The 17,998-nt window shown below is 51.7% G+C and overlaps 1 protein-coding gene across 1 annotated transcript in view; it reads left to right on the top strand.

Annotated features, from left to right (window-relative positions):
• The first annotated feature begins 1,670 nt into the window (after positions 1-1,670).
• LOC148512575 (protein mono-ADP-ribosyltransferase PARP3-like) overlaps positions 1,671-17,998 on the top strand; it is a 28,720-nt gene continuing 12,392 nt past the window's right edge. The window contains exons 1-6 of the mRNA XM_088482069.1: positions 1,671-1,943; positions 5,440-5,659; positions 8,207-8,344; positions 14,198-14,344; positions 16,779-16,905; positions 17,609-17,832. Of these exons, the coding sequence (XP_088338195.1) occupies positions 5,453-5,659; positions 8,207-8,344; positions 14,198-14,344; positions 16,779-16,905; positions 17,609-17,832 (843 nt within the window). The 5' untranslated portion in view covers positions 1,671-1,943; positions 5,440-5,452. The remainder of the gene's footprint in view (positions 1,944-5,439; positions 5,660-8,206; positions 8,345-14,197; positions 14,345-16,778; positions 16,906-17,608; positions 17,833-17,998) is intronic.

The following is a 17,998-nucleotide window of genomic DNA, read 5'->3' as shown; positions in this document are numbered from 1 at the left end:
CATCTTGTAAGGTGATCGCTCCCCTATGGAACACTCCCAGGCGATAGCAGAGTCCTCACTAGTCAGAGAGACACCTGGCTCTGTGTGCAGGAGAATCATATACTATTATACAGTGTAGTCGCTCAGACCTGCAGCTTCTCATTTCCCTGGATACCAGGTACTAAGGATTTTCCCTAGTTTAGGTTATGCCTAATTGCCCCGTCTAATAGCACTTGCTATGTAATACCTAATCAGACTGTGGCTTACATCGACTAATGTGCACTAGACCTATAAAAGCTAATTATGTATTAGATGCTATATTCTTAGTGTATATTAAGAGAGATCCAGATCCCTGGGATTTATGTGTGGGGCATGTGGGATGGTTTCTGGTATGTGGGGCATTTGGGATGGGTCCTGGTACGTTGGGCATGTTGGATGGGCCCTGGCATGTGGGATATGTGGGATGGTTTCTGGTATGTGGGACTTGTGGGATGGTTTCTGGTATGTGGGGCATGTGGGATGGGCCCGGGGATGTGGGACATGTGGGATGGGCCTGGGGATCTGGGGCATGTGGGATTGGTCCTGGCACATGGGACATGTTTGGATGAGCCCGGGGACATGGGGCATGTGAGATGAGCCCAGGGACATGGGGCATGTGGGATGAGCCCGGGGACATCGGGCATGTATGATGTGCCCAGGGATATGGGGCATGTGCCCAGGGATGTGGGGCATTTGGGATGGGCCCAGGGACATGGGGCATGTGGGATGGGTCCTGTCACAAGGGACATGTGGGATGTGCCCAGGGATGTGGGGCATGTGGGATTGGTCCTGGCACTTGGGATATGTGGGATGTGCCCAGGGATGTGGGGCATGTGGGATTGGTCCTGGCACATGGGACATGTTTGAATGAGCCCGGGGACATGGGGCATGTGAGATGAGCCCGGGGACATGTGGGATGAGCCCGGGGACATCGGGCATGTATGATGTGCCCAGGGATGTGGGGCATTTGGGATGGGCCCAGGGACATGGGTCATGTGGGATTGGTCCTGGCACAAGGGACATGTGGGATGGGCCCGGGTATGTGGAGCATGTGGGATTGGTCCTGGCACATGGGGCATGTGGGATGTGCCCAGGGATATGGGGCATTTGGGACGGGCCCTGTGATGCGGAATTATTGGATTAGGCGATATCTCCGGCACCTCTAGGACGGGTTTTCTGGCTGCAGGAATAATCACTACAGTCACCGGCAATCTCTATATACACTCCTGCTCCTATGGAACCCCCTCTCCCTGCATGTTCCGGGTGATACATTCCACCAGGATTATTGTATCTTGCAATGTGATCATGGGAGGTAATTTCATGCCCAGATCGCATTGCAAATGCCATCATTAATAAATGGACCTGCAAGTGTTAAATGTCTAATCCCTCTGTTTACAGCCAATGCACTCTGGGGAGTTTCCTTACTGTGGAACTTCCTAAGAAGTGAAAGTGTAAATATTGGGAAAGCCAAACTGGATTGATGCATAGATATTTCAAAGGTGCAATGTATCAGTTCCTGAGAAATGTAAGATCTATTTATATGTTGTGAAATAATTACCCCAGAAGTCGGGTGGGGCCTGATGTATTCTGTGCTCTTGCTATAAAAATAGGGCACGTGAGCTCTGAATGTATATAGCCTCTGACTCTCAGAGAGGTCTGACTGTACATCTGAAGGTTCCCTGTCTGCTGTGGAGTAATTGTCTTTTAAAAAGACTGAGCAAAAAGCTATTTGCTTCAAGACGCTGTCACCATCAGAATAGCGCAAAACGCTATTCCGTTCTCCGGTTGTTCTGCATTGAGCCCAGTGTCTCCAAGGTAAAACCATCTGCCAGCTACACTGCAGAGACTGGTCCACGGTGAGGGACCAGCGGAAGTTACCGAAACTATCCAGGAAGTGTTGCAGCAGTGTCCACACATACCCAGAAGTAAGTGGTGCCAGGTGCCAGTGTAGGAGCCTGGGAGATGTGGTGCCAGGTGCCAGTGTAGGAGTCTGGGAGACTTGGTGCCAGGTGCCAGTGTAGGAGCCTGGGAGACGTGGTGCCAGGTGCCAGTATAGGAGCCTGGGAAATGTGGTGCTAGGTGCCAGTGTAGGAGCCTGGGAGATGTGGTGCCAGGTGCAGATGTAGGAGCCTGGGAGACGTAGTGCCAGTGTAGGAGCCTGGGAGACGTAGTGCCAGTGTAGGAGAATGGGAGATGTGGTGTCAGTGTAGAAGCCTGGGAGATGTGGTGCCAGTGTAGGAGCCTGGGAGATGTGGTGCCAGTGTAGGAGCCTGGGAGATGTGGTGCCAGTGTAGGAGCCTGGGAGACGTGGTGCTAGGTGCCAGTGTAGGAGCCTGGGAGATGTGGTGCCAGGTGCCAGTGTAGGAGCCTGGGAAATGTGGTGCCAGGTGCAGATGTAGGAGCCTCGGAGAGGTGGTGCCAGGTGCCAGTGTAGGAGCCTGGGAGACGTGGTGCCTGGTGCCAGTGTAGGAGCCTGGGAGAGGTGGTGCCAGGTGCCAGTGTAGGAGTCTGGGAGACGTGGTACCAGGTGCCAGTGTAGGAGCCTGGGAGACGTAGTTCCAGTGTAGGAGCCTGGGAGACGTAGTGCCAGTGTAGGAGAATGGGAGATGTGGTGTCAGTGTAGAAGCCTGGGAGATGTGGTGCCAGTGTAGGAGCCTGGGAGATGTGGTGCCAGTGTAGGAGCCTGGGAGATGTGGTGCCAGTGTAGGAGCCTGGGAGATGTGGTGCCAGGTGTCAGTGTAGGAACCTGTGAGACATGGTACCAGGTGCCATTGTAGGAGTCTGGGAGATGTGGTGCCAGGTGCCAGTGTAGGAGTCTGGGAGACGTGGTGCCAGTGTAGGAGCCTGGGAGATGTGGTGCCAGGTGCCAGTGTAGGAGTCTTGGTGGAAGAAAGTGGTTACAAGGAAAATTGTTATAATAAAACTTAACTTTTATTCCTATTGGTATAAAATTATCCCCATCTTTGGGAAAAATACAGTGAAGTATAGAGGATAAAACATAAGACTGACGTAACATACAAACAAAATTCATGTACAAAGATAGAAAGATGTGATAAAGATCTTTTTTAAAAAGCAACGTCCACTGTTCTGTCTCTTATAGTATCTGATGCTGCTCTGTAGCTAGATACATCGGGTGTGTATAATACAGATAGAATTGGTGTATCAGTCAGTATACAGACAGAGGGCCTGATTCAGAGCCGCTCATAAGCGGCCGCTCGTTCGCTCTGAGCGATGTTCGCACAACTGCGCATGCGTATGGTTCTCAATGCGCATGCGCAAACCAGTCATTGCGGTCGGAAATCATGCGCTCGTAAAACAGCGAGGGGCTGCTCATTTGAGTGACAGAATGTACCGTTTGTTGGTGGTAACAGGGGAAGGTGCTTGAAAACGGAGGAGTGGTGATCCGAACGCAGGCGTGCCTAACGGTCAAAAGGGCGTTTAATGGGAGTGCATAATTAGTAAAGCAGCGTCATCGACCACGTCACTTGGTTGTCTTTTAGCCTGAACTGCTCGCAGTGATAGCGGTAAGAAAATCCTACCACAAGCACTGCGAGCAGTTCAGACGCCTTTTGATGTTCCCGATTAATCTAATAAATAACGGAGATGACGTGTGATACGAACGGCAAAGGGGCGTCTTCACAAAATAGCGAGCGCATTTTTCGGACGCTCGCTCTGACATAGAGGCGTCAACACACCGCAAAGAGCGAGCACTCAATTTAAATATTCGACCCCTTTTTAAGAACGAGCGTCCGCAAATAGCGTCCTGGTCTGAATCAGGCCCAGACACCCCACAGTGTACAGGGTAATAATAACATAATACATGGAGATATTCAGTATTATTCGCCTAGTATTACCTTTACCCCATTAGTTCTAGCTTACAGACAAAACACATCATTCACCAGAGGCATTTTAAGGGAGGAGGGGGCCTGTGTACAGCTTCCTTTTGGGCCCCCTCCTCTCTGTCAGCTCAGTAGATTCTGGCTTATTGCCAACATCTACTGTGTATGTGCAGGTCTCCAGGAAAATGGCACCTGCACCTTTTTCCCAGGGACATCTTTGCTGTGCATGTGCGAGTCATCGGGGAATTGGCTGCCACCATTTTCCCTGTGATTTTCTGCTGCTCTGCAGCGCCAATCTGCTGCAGAGCAGCTCACCGGAGTTTACGGAAAGTTAAGTAGAACTAAATATGGGTGCAGAGTGTGTGGTGCAGGCCCCATGTGGACCCAGGGCTCAGTGTGCACCGCACACCCTGCACCCATTATCAGGGCCGGATTAAGGGGGGTGCGACAGGATGGATCAGCAGTGTAGGGGGCGGAGCTGTCAGCGTCTCACTTGGAGTCGTGCTGCTACTGCCAGGGCTCGGGGGAGTGCGCGGACTCAGGTGCAGAAGCGTGATCTGCTGTGCTGGGCTGCAGGGGGCGGAGTTGTCAGCGACTCACTCAGAGTCGCCGCCACCTCTGCTTCCTACAGCTCTAAAGAGCCGTGTCCTGAGACACTGGGCCTGATTCAGAGCCGCTCGTAAGCGGCCGCTCGTTAGCACCGACCAATGTTCGCCCATCTGCGCATGCGTATGGGTTGTAATACGCATGCGCGAACCAGTCAGTGCGGTCGGAAATCGTGTGCTCGCAAAATAGCGAATGATTGCTAATTTGAGTGACAGGATGAGGCATTTGTGGGTGGTAACAGGGGAAGGTGCTTGAAAACGGGGATTGGAGATCTGAATGCAGGCGTGCCAAACGGTCAAAATGGGCGTTTTAAGGGTGTGCATAATTAACAAAGCGTCCGCAGATAGCGTACGGCTCTGAATCAGGCCCACTGTCTCCAGACACTCCACTGAGTTGAGCCATGTGGCTCAACTCAGTACAGTGAATCAATCTACCCATCCCTATGTGTGGGGAATGGGATTCATGTGGGTAGGGGCAGGGCTTAGAGCACCAGACGGGATGGGCGGAGCTTTGGGTAAGGGGGGTGAATAGGCAGAGCTTCAGGAGGACAGAGGGATTGGGCTGTGCTTAACAAGACTGGAGATTTGCTTTAGACAGCCGCAGATGAGTAGGCGGGGCTATGGCTGACTGGGGGTGGGGCTTAAGGCAGACGCGGGTGTGGGTGGAGCTTTGGGAATCCGGCGGAGCGGGTCAGTGATTCATTCTCTGGAATTGAATTGACGGGGCTGCCGGCTGTGAATGTGGCAGAGCCGCAGAGGCTGCAGTGTGGGGTGGGGGAGGGAGATAGCTGCAGAGCCAATGCCCCTAGGCATTACAGTCGCGGCTGAGTCGCCCTAGACATTTGCTTAGAATGACTATGCCTAGGGCCGGCTCTGATAATAATAATTAATAACCATTCTGATGCGCACATAAAATGGATAACCGTGTTAATTTCAGCACATTTGTTATACGTAAATGTTCTCACTTCTGGCCGCAGAACTCGCCACAGTATGGCTCCTAAGAGGAAGGCGGCGGCCCAGACTAAGAGCTCCGCAAAGGGCAAGAAGACCAAGGTGAAGGAGGAGGTGAAGGAGGAGGTCATCCAGGCGCCGGACAAGTTCCAGAGCGCCGTACAGGCTCTAAAAGCCTCATCGGAAAAGAAAGGGAAGGCGAAGGTGGATGCGGCCTGCCCACTGAGCAACTGCGACAAGTATGAGGTGGGTGTCGAACTGCGCCAGCGGCCTCGGACCTTTAGGGACAAGAACGCTAATAATCTGCTTCATCTAATCTAATCTTCTGCAGTAAAACATTTTGTGATATGCGATAATGAGGTGAACTTTGACTCTTAAGTGTTTCAGGCTTTTTTGGGGGGGAAAATATCTAAAGACAAAATTCAGCAGCCAATCATACATAGGGCTCTATTTACTACAATCCGCATATTGAATGCAGATTGTAGTGTGATATTATCGACTGAATTCACATTGTGAATTCAGGCAATATCACAGGGATTTACTACAAATCCCTTGCAGGGACAGAGCTTGCGAGAAAGCTCTGTCCCTGCGAATCCCCTCGGCACACCAGTCACGGTATTTTCGGAAAAAATACCGTGACAAAGTGCCGACGCATGCGCCGACCGTCGCTGCTACCCCCCCTGGCGCTAAGCCCCTACCCCTGGTGCTAAGCCCTGCCCCCACGATCGCGGACCCTGCCCGCGACCCCCCCTCCCTTAATTACCCTTACCTGCATGATCCGGGCCTCCGGTGATGTCCTCCATGTCCTCCGGACAGGTGATATCCCATACTGCACTGGGACCCGATCACCTGATGACCGGGCCGCAGTGCACTATAGGAGACCAGCTGACTGGAGGGAGGACATCACCGGAGCCCCGACCACCGGTCCCTGGAGTCAGGTAAGTTAATTTTTTTTTTTTACTATTTTTTTTTTTTTTGCAGTAATCAGCTCTTGCGGTCTGTTTAGACCACACAGCTGATTACTGGGACTGACTCCCGGATCTGCTCTCCCTGTTAGAGCAGAGCAGGAATCCGGTAACCGGGGGAGACCCTGGATAACGCCACCTCCAGATGGCGTTATTATCACAGGGCCTCCCTAGGTATTTTTTTCACATTTTATTTTTAGTAACTTTGGTCAGATCACATTTCCCATTACAATTATGGGAAATGTGATCTGCTTACTAAAAATAAGAGAAACTTAGGGTTAGAGTAGAATTTTACGAATTCTACTCCAATTGCCCTGGAATAACTATAGGTGATACTAAAATAATGTGAAAAGAGTGTGAAAACACCCTTTTTCACTTTATTTTAGTCAAAATAATGTTAATAAATAGAGCCCTTAGAGTCTATAATTTAGGGGATCTATGAGCTTCTACAGAAGACTGTTTTGAAACACCCCTGCATATGTACAAGATTCCTAGAGCCTCCTACTGAGATCTTCTGTCTATAACAACAACCCGTTGTTCCCATAGAGTTGATTACACTCACCGGTACTTAGGAGGTCGCCAGGTCTTAAGCTCAGGCAGTAGGGGTTTATACAATACAAGGATGATTGGCTGGAGTAGATACAGATACATTAAAGGGTCAGGGTAATTGCAGAACCAGCAACAACAGGGTTAATTGCAGGACAGATTGTCTGGATAGCAAACAGGTGAATTATCAGACAGCAACAATTATCCACAGTAGCAAGACTGCCAGGTGTAACAGTAACACAGTATATAAATTCAATGGCAGAGGTACTATAGCTCAAAGTTGGTAATTAACAGAATAGCATTCATTGAGGCTTTGTACTTGCAGAGATAAACATGGCAGCAGCACCCCCTGAACCTACGGTAGTTACGCCAGTGGCACTGAGGTATAAGCTATCACCGGCGTGGAAGTGCAGCATTGCCTGGGTAATAACAAGAGTATGAACCAATCCCCAGCTGAGGAGAGGACCAGCTCCTCTAATGATATATCAATAGCAGCTACGAAAAGGCACATACAGCTAAGCCCAGGCTGTCACGCTAATTCACATCCAGAGTGCCCAGTGGCCACCTGGCATCTCAGTCGCTCAGCAACCGGCAGGACCAACGGCCCGTGAGGCAGTGTGATGCGGCATCCCGGTTGCCCAGCTACAGCCGGAACCCGCTAAAGTGATAAGTCGCACTGGTGACTTATAACAAAGACATGGAATTGTCAGGTGACTTTTAATATTACTAATATCTGGCAGCAGGGTTGGCGTAGGGGTTAGCACGACTGTCTCAGGACAGACCATAGCGCAGTATTCTATGGATAAATAATGTGAGGTGCCTGCCTGTCTGCCCATTCCCCGGTCATTATGAGAAGTGTATGATGGAAGCCATTGGCAATATACAGATATTAGAGGTGACCATTAATGTTCCTGTCTTGTGCATTTACTGTATAAAGCTCCAGCATGTGACTTAGACTAGTTGTATAAATTATACCCAGATGACGGCACAATATAGAGATATATTGTTATATAAACAAAGACTTTCAGTTCTGTCCTGTCTGTATATAGTGGAAGCCTCCTGTATTTATGGAGTAGAACACCCCTAACTGATTTAATGAGGATTTTTACTACATGGTGACTTCTCAGAGCTGCGGATTAGCTGCGTATTTACACCTGGATTAAAGCTGCCATTTACCAAATAAACCCCTATATAAGTTACCAGTGGTTTATATACATTACTCTGAGTGCACAGTACCTGCCGTGGTGACTGATTATATATCAGCTGTGTCTCCTTATCTCAGGTATATGAAGACTATGACTGTATGTTAAACCAAACGAACATTGGGCACAACAATAACAAGTTCTACATCATCCAGCTCATCCGCTGTGTAAATAGTAATCCTGCCCAGTACAGCTGCTGGAATCGCTGGGGCCGGGTGGTAAGTACCTCTACTACACTATTGTATTCATCCATGGTCCGGACAGAAGAATAGCGCCCCCCTCCCCTTCCATCCCCGTAACCCAACATTCCCAAGGTGCCCCCCCCCCTCAGCCATCGGCTTATGCAGGGGTCTCTGCACTGTCACTTTATAAGAAATAATGGGGGAGATGTGTCAAAGAGGACAGGTGGGTTCTAGCTATCATTTATCCAGTATAGTCTATATAATGATAACCTGACTGGTTGCTATTGGAAACACCTACACTTGATACATCTCCTCTAATGTTCAGAGTTTGTAGCAGCTGATCGGACCGATGGTATCACTTCCAGCCCCTCAGTTGTGTTAATGGAAAAACCGATCCCGTCCCCTTTATAAATCACCAACCACCATTAAATCGGGATCAATGGAAGATGAACAGAACCCCCCACCATGCCCACCTCCCCCTGGCACAGTTAATGTTATAGCAGTAACCCGCGGTCCCCATCAGAGCCGTAACTAGACTTTTTGGTGCCCTGTGCCAGAAAGACCATTGGCGCCCCCCTCATTTTTCAGAGGGACATAATGCACCCAAAAAAGGGCCATGGCTTCATGGGGAAGGGCCAGGGAAGAGATAGAGGAGGCCAGAAGATGCTGGGGATAAATAGGGACATAATATAGCGCACCTGAGAGAGGGCCATGGCCTCATGGGGAAGGGCCAGGGGAGAGATAGGGGAGGCCAGGAGATGCTGGGGATAAATAGGGACATAATATAGTGCACCTGAGAGAGGGCCATGGCCTCATGGGAAAGGGCCAGGGAAGAGATAGGAGAGGCCAGGAGATGGTGGGGATAAATAGGGACATAATATAGTGCACCTGAGAGAGGGCCATGGCCTCATGGGGAAGGGCCAGGGAAGAGATAGGGGAGGCCAGGAGGTGCTGGGAATAAATAGGGACATAAGATAGTGCACCTGAGAGAGGGCCATGGCCTCATGGGGAAGGGCCAGGGAAGAGATAGGAGAGGCCAGGAGATGCTGGGGATAAATAGGGACATAACATACTGCACCTGAGAGAGGGCCATGGCCTCATGGGAAGGGCCAGGGAAGAGATAGGAGAGGCCAGGAGATGCTGGGGATAAATAGGGATATAATATAGTGCACCTGAGAGAGGGCCATGGCCTCATGGGGAAGGGCCAGGGAAGAGACAGGGAAGGCCAGGAGATGCTGGGGATAAATAGGGATATTATATAGTGCACCTGAGAGAGGGCCATGGCCTCATGGGGAAGGGCCAGGGAAGAGATATGGGAGGCCAGGAGATGCTGGGGATAAATAGGGACATAATATAGCGCACCTGAGAGAGGGCCATGGCCTCATGGGAAAGGGCCAGGGAAGAGATAGGGGAGGCCATGAGATGCTGGGGATAAATAGGGACATAATATAGCGCACCTGAGAGAGGGCCTTGGCCTCATGGGGAAGGGCCAGAGAAGAGATAGGAGAGGCCAGGAGATGCTGGTGATAAATAGGGACATAATATAGCGCACCTGAGAGAGGGCCTTGGCCTCATGGGGAAGGGCCAGGGTAGAGATAGGAGAGGCCAGGAGATGCTGGTGATAAATAGGGACATAATATAGCGCACCTGAGAGAGGGCCATGGCCCCATGGGGAAGGGCCAGGGAAGACATAGGGGAGGCCAGGAGATGCTGGTGATAAATAGGGACATAACATAGCGCACCTGAGAGAGGGCCATGGCCTCATGGGGAAGGGCCAGGGAAGACATAGGGGAGGCCAGGAGATGCTGGCGATAAATAGGGACATAACATAGCGCACCTGAGAGAGGGCCATGGCCTCATGGGGAAGGGCCAGGGAAGACATAGGGGAGGCCAGGAGATGCTGGCGATAAATAGGGACATAACATAGCGCACCTGAGAGAGGGCCATGGCCACATGGGGAAGGGCCAGGGAAGAGATAGGGGAGGCCAGGAGATGCTGGGGATAAATAGGGACATAATATAGCGCACCTGAGAGAGGGCCACGGCCTCATGGGGAAGGGCCAGGGAAGAGATAGGGGAGGCCAGGAGATGCTGGGGATAAATAGGGACATAATATAGTGCACCTGAGAGAGGGCCACGGCCTCATGGGAAAGGGCCAGGGAAGAGATAGGAGAGGCCAGGAGATGCTGGGGATAAATAGGGACATAATATAGTGCACCTGAGAGAGGTCCATGGCCTCATGGGAAAGGGCCAGGGAAGAGATAGGAGAGGCCAGGAGATGCTGGGGATAAATAGGGACATAATATAGTGCACCTGAGAGAGGGCCATGGCCTCATGGGAAGGGCCAGGGAAGAGATAGGAGAGGCCAGGAGATGCTGGGGATAAATAGGGACATAATATAGTGCACCTGAGAGAGGGCCATGGCCTCATGGGGAAGGGCCAGGGAAGAGATAGGGGAGGCCTGGAGATGCTTGGGATAAATAGGGACATAATATAGTGCACCTGAGAGAGGGCCATGGCCTCATGGGGAAGGGTCAGGGAAGAGATAGGGGAGGCCAGGAGATGCTGGGGATAAATAGGGACATAATATAGTGCACCTGAGAGAGGGCCATGGCCTCATGGGGAAGGGTCAGGGAAGAGATAGGGGAGGCCAGGAGATGCTGGGGATAAATAGGGATATAATATAGTGCACCTGAGAGAGGGCCATGGCCTCATGGGGAAGGGCCAGGGAAGAGATAGGGGAGGCCAGGAGATGCTGGGGATAAATAGGGACATAATATAGTGCACCTGAGAGAGGGCCATGGCCTCATGGGGAAGGGCCAGGGAAGAGATAGGAGAGGCCAGGAGATGCTGGGGATAAATAGGGACATAATATAGCGCACCTGAGAGAGGGCCATGGCCTCATGGGGAAGGGCCAGGGAAGAGATAGGAGAGGCCAGGAGATGTTGGAGATAAATAGGGACATAATATATCGCACCTGAGAGAGGGCCATGGCCTCATGGGAAAGGGCCAGGGAAGAGATAGGAGAGGCCAGGAGATGCTGGGGATAAATAGGGACATAATATAGTGCACCTGAGAGAGGGCCATGGCCTCATGGGGAAGGGCCAGGGAAGAGATCGGGGTGGCCAGGAGATGCTGGGGATAAATAGGGACATAATATAGCGCACCTGAGAGAGGGCCATGGCCTCATGGGAAAGGGCCAGGGAAGAGATAGGGGAGGCCAGGAGATGCTGGGGATAAATAGGGACATAATATAGTGCACCTGAGAGAGGGCCATGGCCTCATGGGGAAGAGATAGGGGAGGCCAGAAGGTGCTGGGAATAAATAGGGACATAAGATAGTGCACCTGAGAGAGGGCCATGGCCTCATGGGGAAGGGCCAGGGAAGAGATAGGAGAGGCCAGGAGATGCTGGGGATAAATAGGGACATAATATAGTGCACCTGAGAGAGGGCCATGGCCTCATGGGGAAGGGCCAGGGAAGAGATACGGGTGGCCAGGAGATGCTGGGGATAAATAGGGACATAATATAGCGCACCTGAGAGAGGGCCATGGCCTCATGGGAAAGGGCCAGGGAAGAGATAGGGGAGGCCAGGAGATGCTGGGGATAAATAGGGACATAATATAGCGCACCTGAGAGAGGGCCTTGGCCTCATGGGGAAGGGCCAGGGAAGAGATAGGAGAGGCCAGGAGATGCTGGCGATAAATAGGGACATAACATAGCGCACCTGAGAGAGGGCCATGGCCTCATGGGGAAGGGCCAGGGAAGAGATAGGGGAGGCCAGGAGATGCTGGGGATAAATAGGGACATAACATAGTGCACCTGAGAGAGGGCCATGGCCTCATGGGAAAGGGCCAGGGAAGAGATAGGAGAGGCCAGGAGATGCTGGGGATAAATAGGGACATAATATAGTGCACCTGAGAGAGGGCCATGGCCTCATGGGGAAGGGCCAGGGAAGAGATCGGGGTGGCCAGGAGATGCTGGGGATAAATAGGGACATAATATAGCGCACCTGAGAGAGGGCCATGGCCTCATGGGAAAGGGCCAGGGAAGAGATAGGGGAGGCCAGGAGATGCTGGGGATAAATAGGGACATAATATAGTGCACCTGAGAGAGGGCCATGGCCTCATGGGGAAGAGATAGGGGAGGCCAGAAGGTGCTGGGAATAAATAGGGACATAAGATAGTGCACCTGAGAGAGGGCCATGGCCTCATGGGGAAGGGCCAGGGAAGAGATAGGAGAGGCCAGGAGATGCTGGGGATAAATAGGGACATAATATAGTGCACCTGAGAGAGGGCCATGGCCTCATGCGGAAGGGCCAGGGAAGAGATACGGGTGGCCAGGAGATGCTGGGGATAAATAGGGACATAATATAGCGCACCTGAGAGAGGGCCATGGCCTCATGGGAAAGGGCCAGGGAAGAGATAGGGGAGGCCAGGAGATGCTGGGGATAAATAGGGACATAATATAGCGCACCTGAGAGAGGGCCTTGGCCTCATGGGGAAGGGCCAGGGAAGAGATAGGAGAGGCCAGGAGATGCTGGCGATAAATAGGGACATAACATAGCGCACCTGAGAGAGGGCCATGGCCTCATGGGGAAGGGCCAGGGAAGAGATAGGGGAGGCCAGGTGATGCTGGGGATAAATAGGGACATAACATAGTGCACCTGAGAGAGGGCCATGGCCTCATGGGGAAGGGCCAGGGAAGAGATAGGGGAGGCCAGGAGATGCTGGGGATAAATAGGGACATAATATAGTGCACCTGAGAGAGGGCCATGGCCTCATGGGAAGGGCCAGGGAAGAGATAGGAGAGGCCAGGAGATGCTGGGAATAAATAGGGACATAATATAGTGAACCTGAGAGAGGGCCATGGCCTCATGGGGAAGGGCCAGGGAAGAGATAGGAGAGGCCAGGAGATGCTGGGGATAAATAGGGACATAATATAGTGCACCTGAAAAAGGGCCATGGCCTCATGGGGAAGGGCCAGGGAAGAGATAGGAGAGGCCAGGAGATGCTGGGGATGAAATAAGAGGAAGCTACAAGCAAGAATGATAATAAACAGTAATTTGACAGGCCCAAACAGCGCACCCTGCCCTGTGGTGCCCTGTGCGATGGCACCGGCCGCACTACCCTAGCTACAGCCTTGGCTGTGGGTGACCACTCACAGCTAATGCGAGCGTCCAGGATGATGGTCGCAATGGTCAAGACCATCGCGACCATCGGGTAGGGTCTCGTGGCCGCAAGCCCCAGAGAGCTTTCGGCTCTAACAGAGCCGGAATCTCTCCACTGACATCACTTGTGATGTCAGTGGGACCGCCCCAAACGGCAGGCATTCTCATGGGAACACCTCCATTTGGGCAGCCACCCCCCCGGCCCGCCCACCAAAGGGGCGAGCTGTCACTCAACATCGACAGCTCGCCCCCTTTGGTGCGAGACCCGGAGCGACGGATTGCCCGTCGCTAGCTGGGTCTTGCGCATGCGCACGACGGAGCCGGCCCCGTCATGCGCATGCGCTGTGGGCCACCATCGACTCGGTTGCGAGCGCTCAGCGCTTTCGACCGGGTCTGAATCAGGCCCTGAGTTTGTAGCAGCTGATCGGACCGATGGTATCACTCCCAGACCCTCAGTTGTGTTAATGGAAAAACCGATCCCGTCCCCTTTATAAATCACCAACCACCATTAAATGGTGATCAATGGAAGATGAACAGAACCCCCACTACGCCTTCCTCCCCCAGCCACCATTAATGTTATAGCAGTAACCTGCGGTCCCCGTCTGTAGATGAAATAAGCTGAGGGCAGCAGCTGTTATATATTCCTGTCGTAGGCGCTAATAACCAGCCGCTGGATGAATGATCCCTATGGATGAATGATCCCTACCTTTCTTACCTGTAGGGGGAGACCGGCCAGTCCAAGCTAAACACTTTCACAGACCTGGAAGCTGCTAAGAAAGATTTTGAGATGAAGTTCAAGGATAAAACGAAGAATAACTGGTCAGAGCGAGATCATTTCAAGCAGAAAGAAAAATACACGATGATCGAGGTAAAGCACAACAACAAGGAGATGGAGGTAGGGATGGACATCGGAAGCCCGGCATCGAATGGTTCCCACGCTTCCGACATCAATTCAAGCAATGCGATGGCAACTAGCCATCGCATCCCACCCTTGCGATAATATAACCATCACAATGGTTATATTTGCGCACTGAAAGGGGGCAGATCCTCATGGCTCCCCCTCCCACGTCACTGTGGGGGCATGCACTCTCTGAGATGCTGGACTGCCCCCGGGCTCCCCCTACACTGAGTATAAACACTGTGCACATGCGCACAGCTTCTATTCTCCTGCTGCTCACCCCCCACAGCCAGCCATCGGATGGGCATCGGAAAGCTGCATTCAAATCGCTGGCAACCATAGAATTTCCAGTATTCGATGGAAAAAGCACTTCTATCGAATCGGAAACATTGATGGTTGCTAAACATCGGCTTCTGATGTCAAGGTGAGCGCTAAAGACTGGCAGGAGAGAGCCGATCGGATTGTAGGGAATTACACTTATGCTGGCTACACAACTGACAAAATATTGCTTGGGGGGGGGGCACCATTACTGGGGGGGACCTCTATTTGGGGTGGGGCACTACTGGGGACTACAACTGGGGGTACTGCATCGAGATGGAGAACCTCTACTGGGGACTACTGCTGGGGGGGGAAACTACTACTGGGGCACTATATAAGGGGCTTACTATTAGGGGCACAAGGGAATCTACAACTGGGGACACTATATAAGGGGCTTACTACTAGGGGACCACTACTGGGGGCACTAAATAGGGAGGACCACTACAGGGGGCGCTGTATAAGGGCACTGGATAGGGGGGATCACTACTGAAGGACTGCATAAGGGACCTCTACTTGGGGCACTACTGCTGGGGGCACTATATAAGGGGCTTACTACTAGGAGCACAAGGGGCACTGCACTGGGGGGACCACTACTGGGGGCACTAAATAGGGAGGACCACTACAGGGGGCACTGTATAAAGGGCACTGGATAGGGGGGATCATTGCTGGGGGCCTGCATAAGGGGGACCACTATTGGGGGCACTACATGGGGGGGGACTACTGCTGGGGGCACTATATAAAGGGCACTGCATAGGGGGTACCACTACTGGGGGCACTGCATAGGGGGGACTACTACTGGGGGCACTATACAATGGGCACTGCATAAGAGGGTACCACTATTGGGGGCACTGCATTGGGGGGACCACTACAAGGGGGCACTGCATGAGGGAGACCACTACTGGGGGCACTGAATAAGGGGCACTGTTGGGGTTAAGGTACATATGGAAAGGAATGTTCAGAGTGACGATAAAGATGTGTGTGTCACCTTGACACGCCCCATTTTTAAGTGACCATGCCCATTTTTCGCACATAGTGGGGGGCTCCATTTTTATATTTGCCCTGGGCTCCAAATACCCTAGTTACGCCACTGCCCAGCATAATTTTGTGCAAAATAAACACTGAAATTTTCAAATGATTCCACTTAGAATTTTTTTTTTCTGTTCCTTCATTATTGTGTCTGGAATTTAGAACCTGGGGGTATTGTTGTTGTTCCTGCTGCCCATTTAGGGACCTAGCTGTGTATCTAACACAATCCAGAAATGCCCCCTTTAAGTTTTCAGAATGTAGGAGACACCCTTGTCCTGATCTTCGTTTGTACAGAAGGGTATTATCTAAGGCCCTGATTCAGAGCCGGACGCTCTGACCAGAGCGCTCGCTCTGAATCAGGGCCCACCTCCATTAATATGGAGCGTCCTCCTGGACGCTCGTATAGCTGTGGGTCACCACCCACAGCATATACGAGCGTGCAGGATGATGGTCGCGATGGTCTTGACCATCGAAACTGCGAGCAGAAGCCTGCAGTTGAGTTTTTCAACCGCAAGGCCAGGAGTGATTTTGGCTCTATCAGAGCCAAAATCACTCCCACTGACATCACTAGTGATGTCAGTGGGGCCGGCTTCAGACGGTAGGCGTTCCCTTGGGAACGCCTCCGTCTGGCAGGCACGCCCCCGGCACGCCCACCAAAGGGGGCGTGCTGTCAGTCAACATCGACAGCACGCCCCCTTTGATGAGACACTCCGAGCGAAGGAAAGTCCTTCGCTCGTAGGGTCTCGCGCATGCGCACAATGGAGCTCCTTCTGTCGTGCGCATGCGCAGTGCGGACCATCGACCCACTTGCGAGCGGACAGCCGCTCGCGAGTGGCTCTGAAGCAGGGCCTAAGCTTCAACAGTGGTGAAATCCCTATTAAACATATTGCTGTAATCTTTTATTCAATGTTCATAAGCAGAGTAACAGGCTGTTATTAAATAGGGGATAAAGCAGAAGAGGGGAATGTGGGGAGCAGCTAACCAGACGGAGGTCCTATGAAAGGACCTGAAACATTGAGCTCACTTACCAGACTCCGTCTACTATACTTCTCCTCCCCAGGTGGACACGGTGGATGGAGGGAGTGAAAATTTCCAGCCCTGCACCCTGGACAAGCCCACCCAAGACCTGATATCTCTGATATTCAGCAGTGACATGTTTAAGGAAACCATGGAGACCATGAACCTGGGTACGTGATGGATGATCATTAGATCAGGGACAAGGGGGCCCATGAGACCCAATTAAGGACAGGTGGAGAAGTTGCCCGCAGTAAGCAACCAATCAGCTTCTACCTATCATTTTATACAATGTTCTAAATAAATGATACTTTGGATCTGTGGGTGGAGTTGGAAACTTCTCCTTTATAGAAATTTGATACATCTTCCCATAATTTGTGGAGATATTGCTACATTAGAATGACTGGTGTTGGTACGCCATAAAGTGATAGTTGGAATTAGTTTTGCTTGTGATCCTCTCTCCTGCCACCTTTAACCCAAACAGCGTCGGTGATCTCAGTGCCCCTGATCCATGAACGTATCTTTCACATGAATGGAGAGATCTCAGGGGGAGGGGCTTTGACAACCCGGCTGTGAGTTTGGAGAAGGCCTGTGAGCAGGAGAGGGAGGGTCTCACATTATGAACAGTTACAGAGGATTCGCCAATAATGATGCCAGGTCAATAAGGTTTAGCTTCATCTACAGCATTTTTAGCTTAGGGTGGAATTATTCTATACGTCACGGTTTAGGACCAAACTCTGTCCCTATAAGAATCTGATTGGGGAACAAGGGGCAATTTACAGGTCTAATATTAGATTTTGGTAACTAGAGGGGGTGGGGGGGAGGCCGCACATGGGGAACTTTAGGGACCGTACACATGGATTGTTTGTATTTCAGACACAGAGAAGATGCCGCTGGGGAAGCTGAGTAAGGCGCAGATAGCGAAGGGATTCGACGCTTTGGAAGCGCTTCAGGCAGCGATGGATAGAAAGGCGAAGAAGGCGGAGCTCAGCGACCTGTCCTCCACGTTCTACACCATCATACCGCACAACTTCGGCCGCCAGACGCCCCCGGTCATTGACAGTCTGGACGTGTTACAGGCCAAGAAGGACATGTTACTGGTACGGGTCACCACCGCCATTACTGGATGCAGAATCTGCGCCGTCTTTATGTTCCCCCTATAGCGGTGTATAATTTCCTGGGAGCCTCTGTTATTTGTGGATTATTTGCAGCTAGAAATGTTTTATTTGACGCCTCCAAGTGCTGGAAATAGAATTCTGTGCTTCC

The sequence above is a fragment of the Taudactylus pleione genome, unplaced genomic scaffold, assembly GCF_031769625.1.
Source record: "Taudactylus pleione unplaced genomic scaffold, aTauple2 ptg000281l, whole genome shotgun sequence".
Taxonomy (NCBI): domain Eukaryota; kingdom Metazoa; phylum Chordata; class Amphibia; order Anura; family Myobatrachidae; genus Taudactylus; species Taudactylus pleione.
Note: the sequence above shows the minus strand (reverse complement) of the source record. Positions and strands in the feature narration are given on the sequence as shown.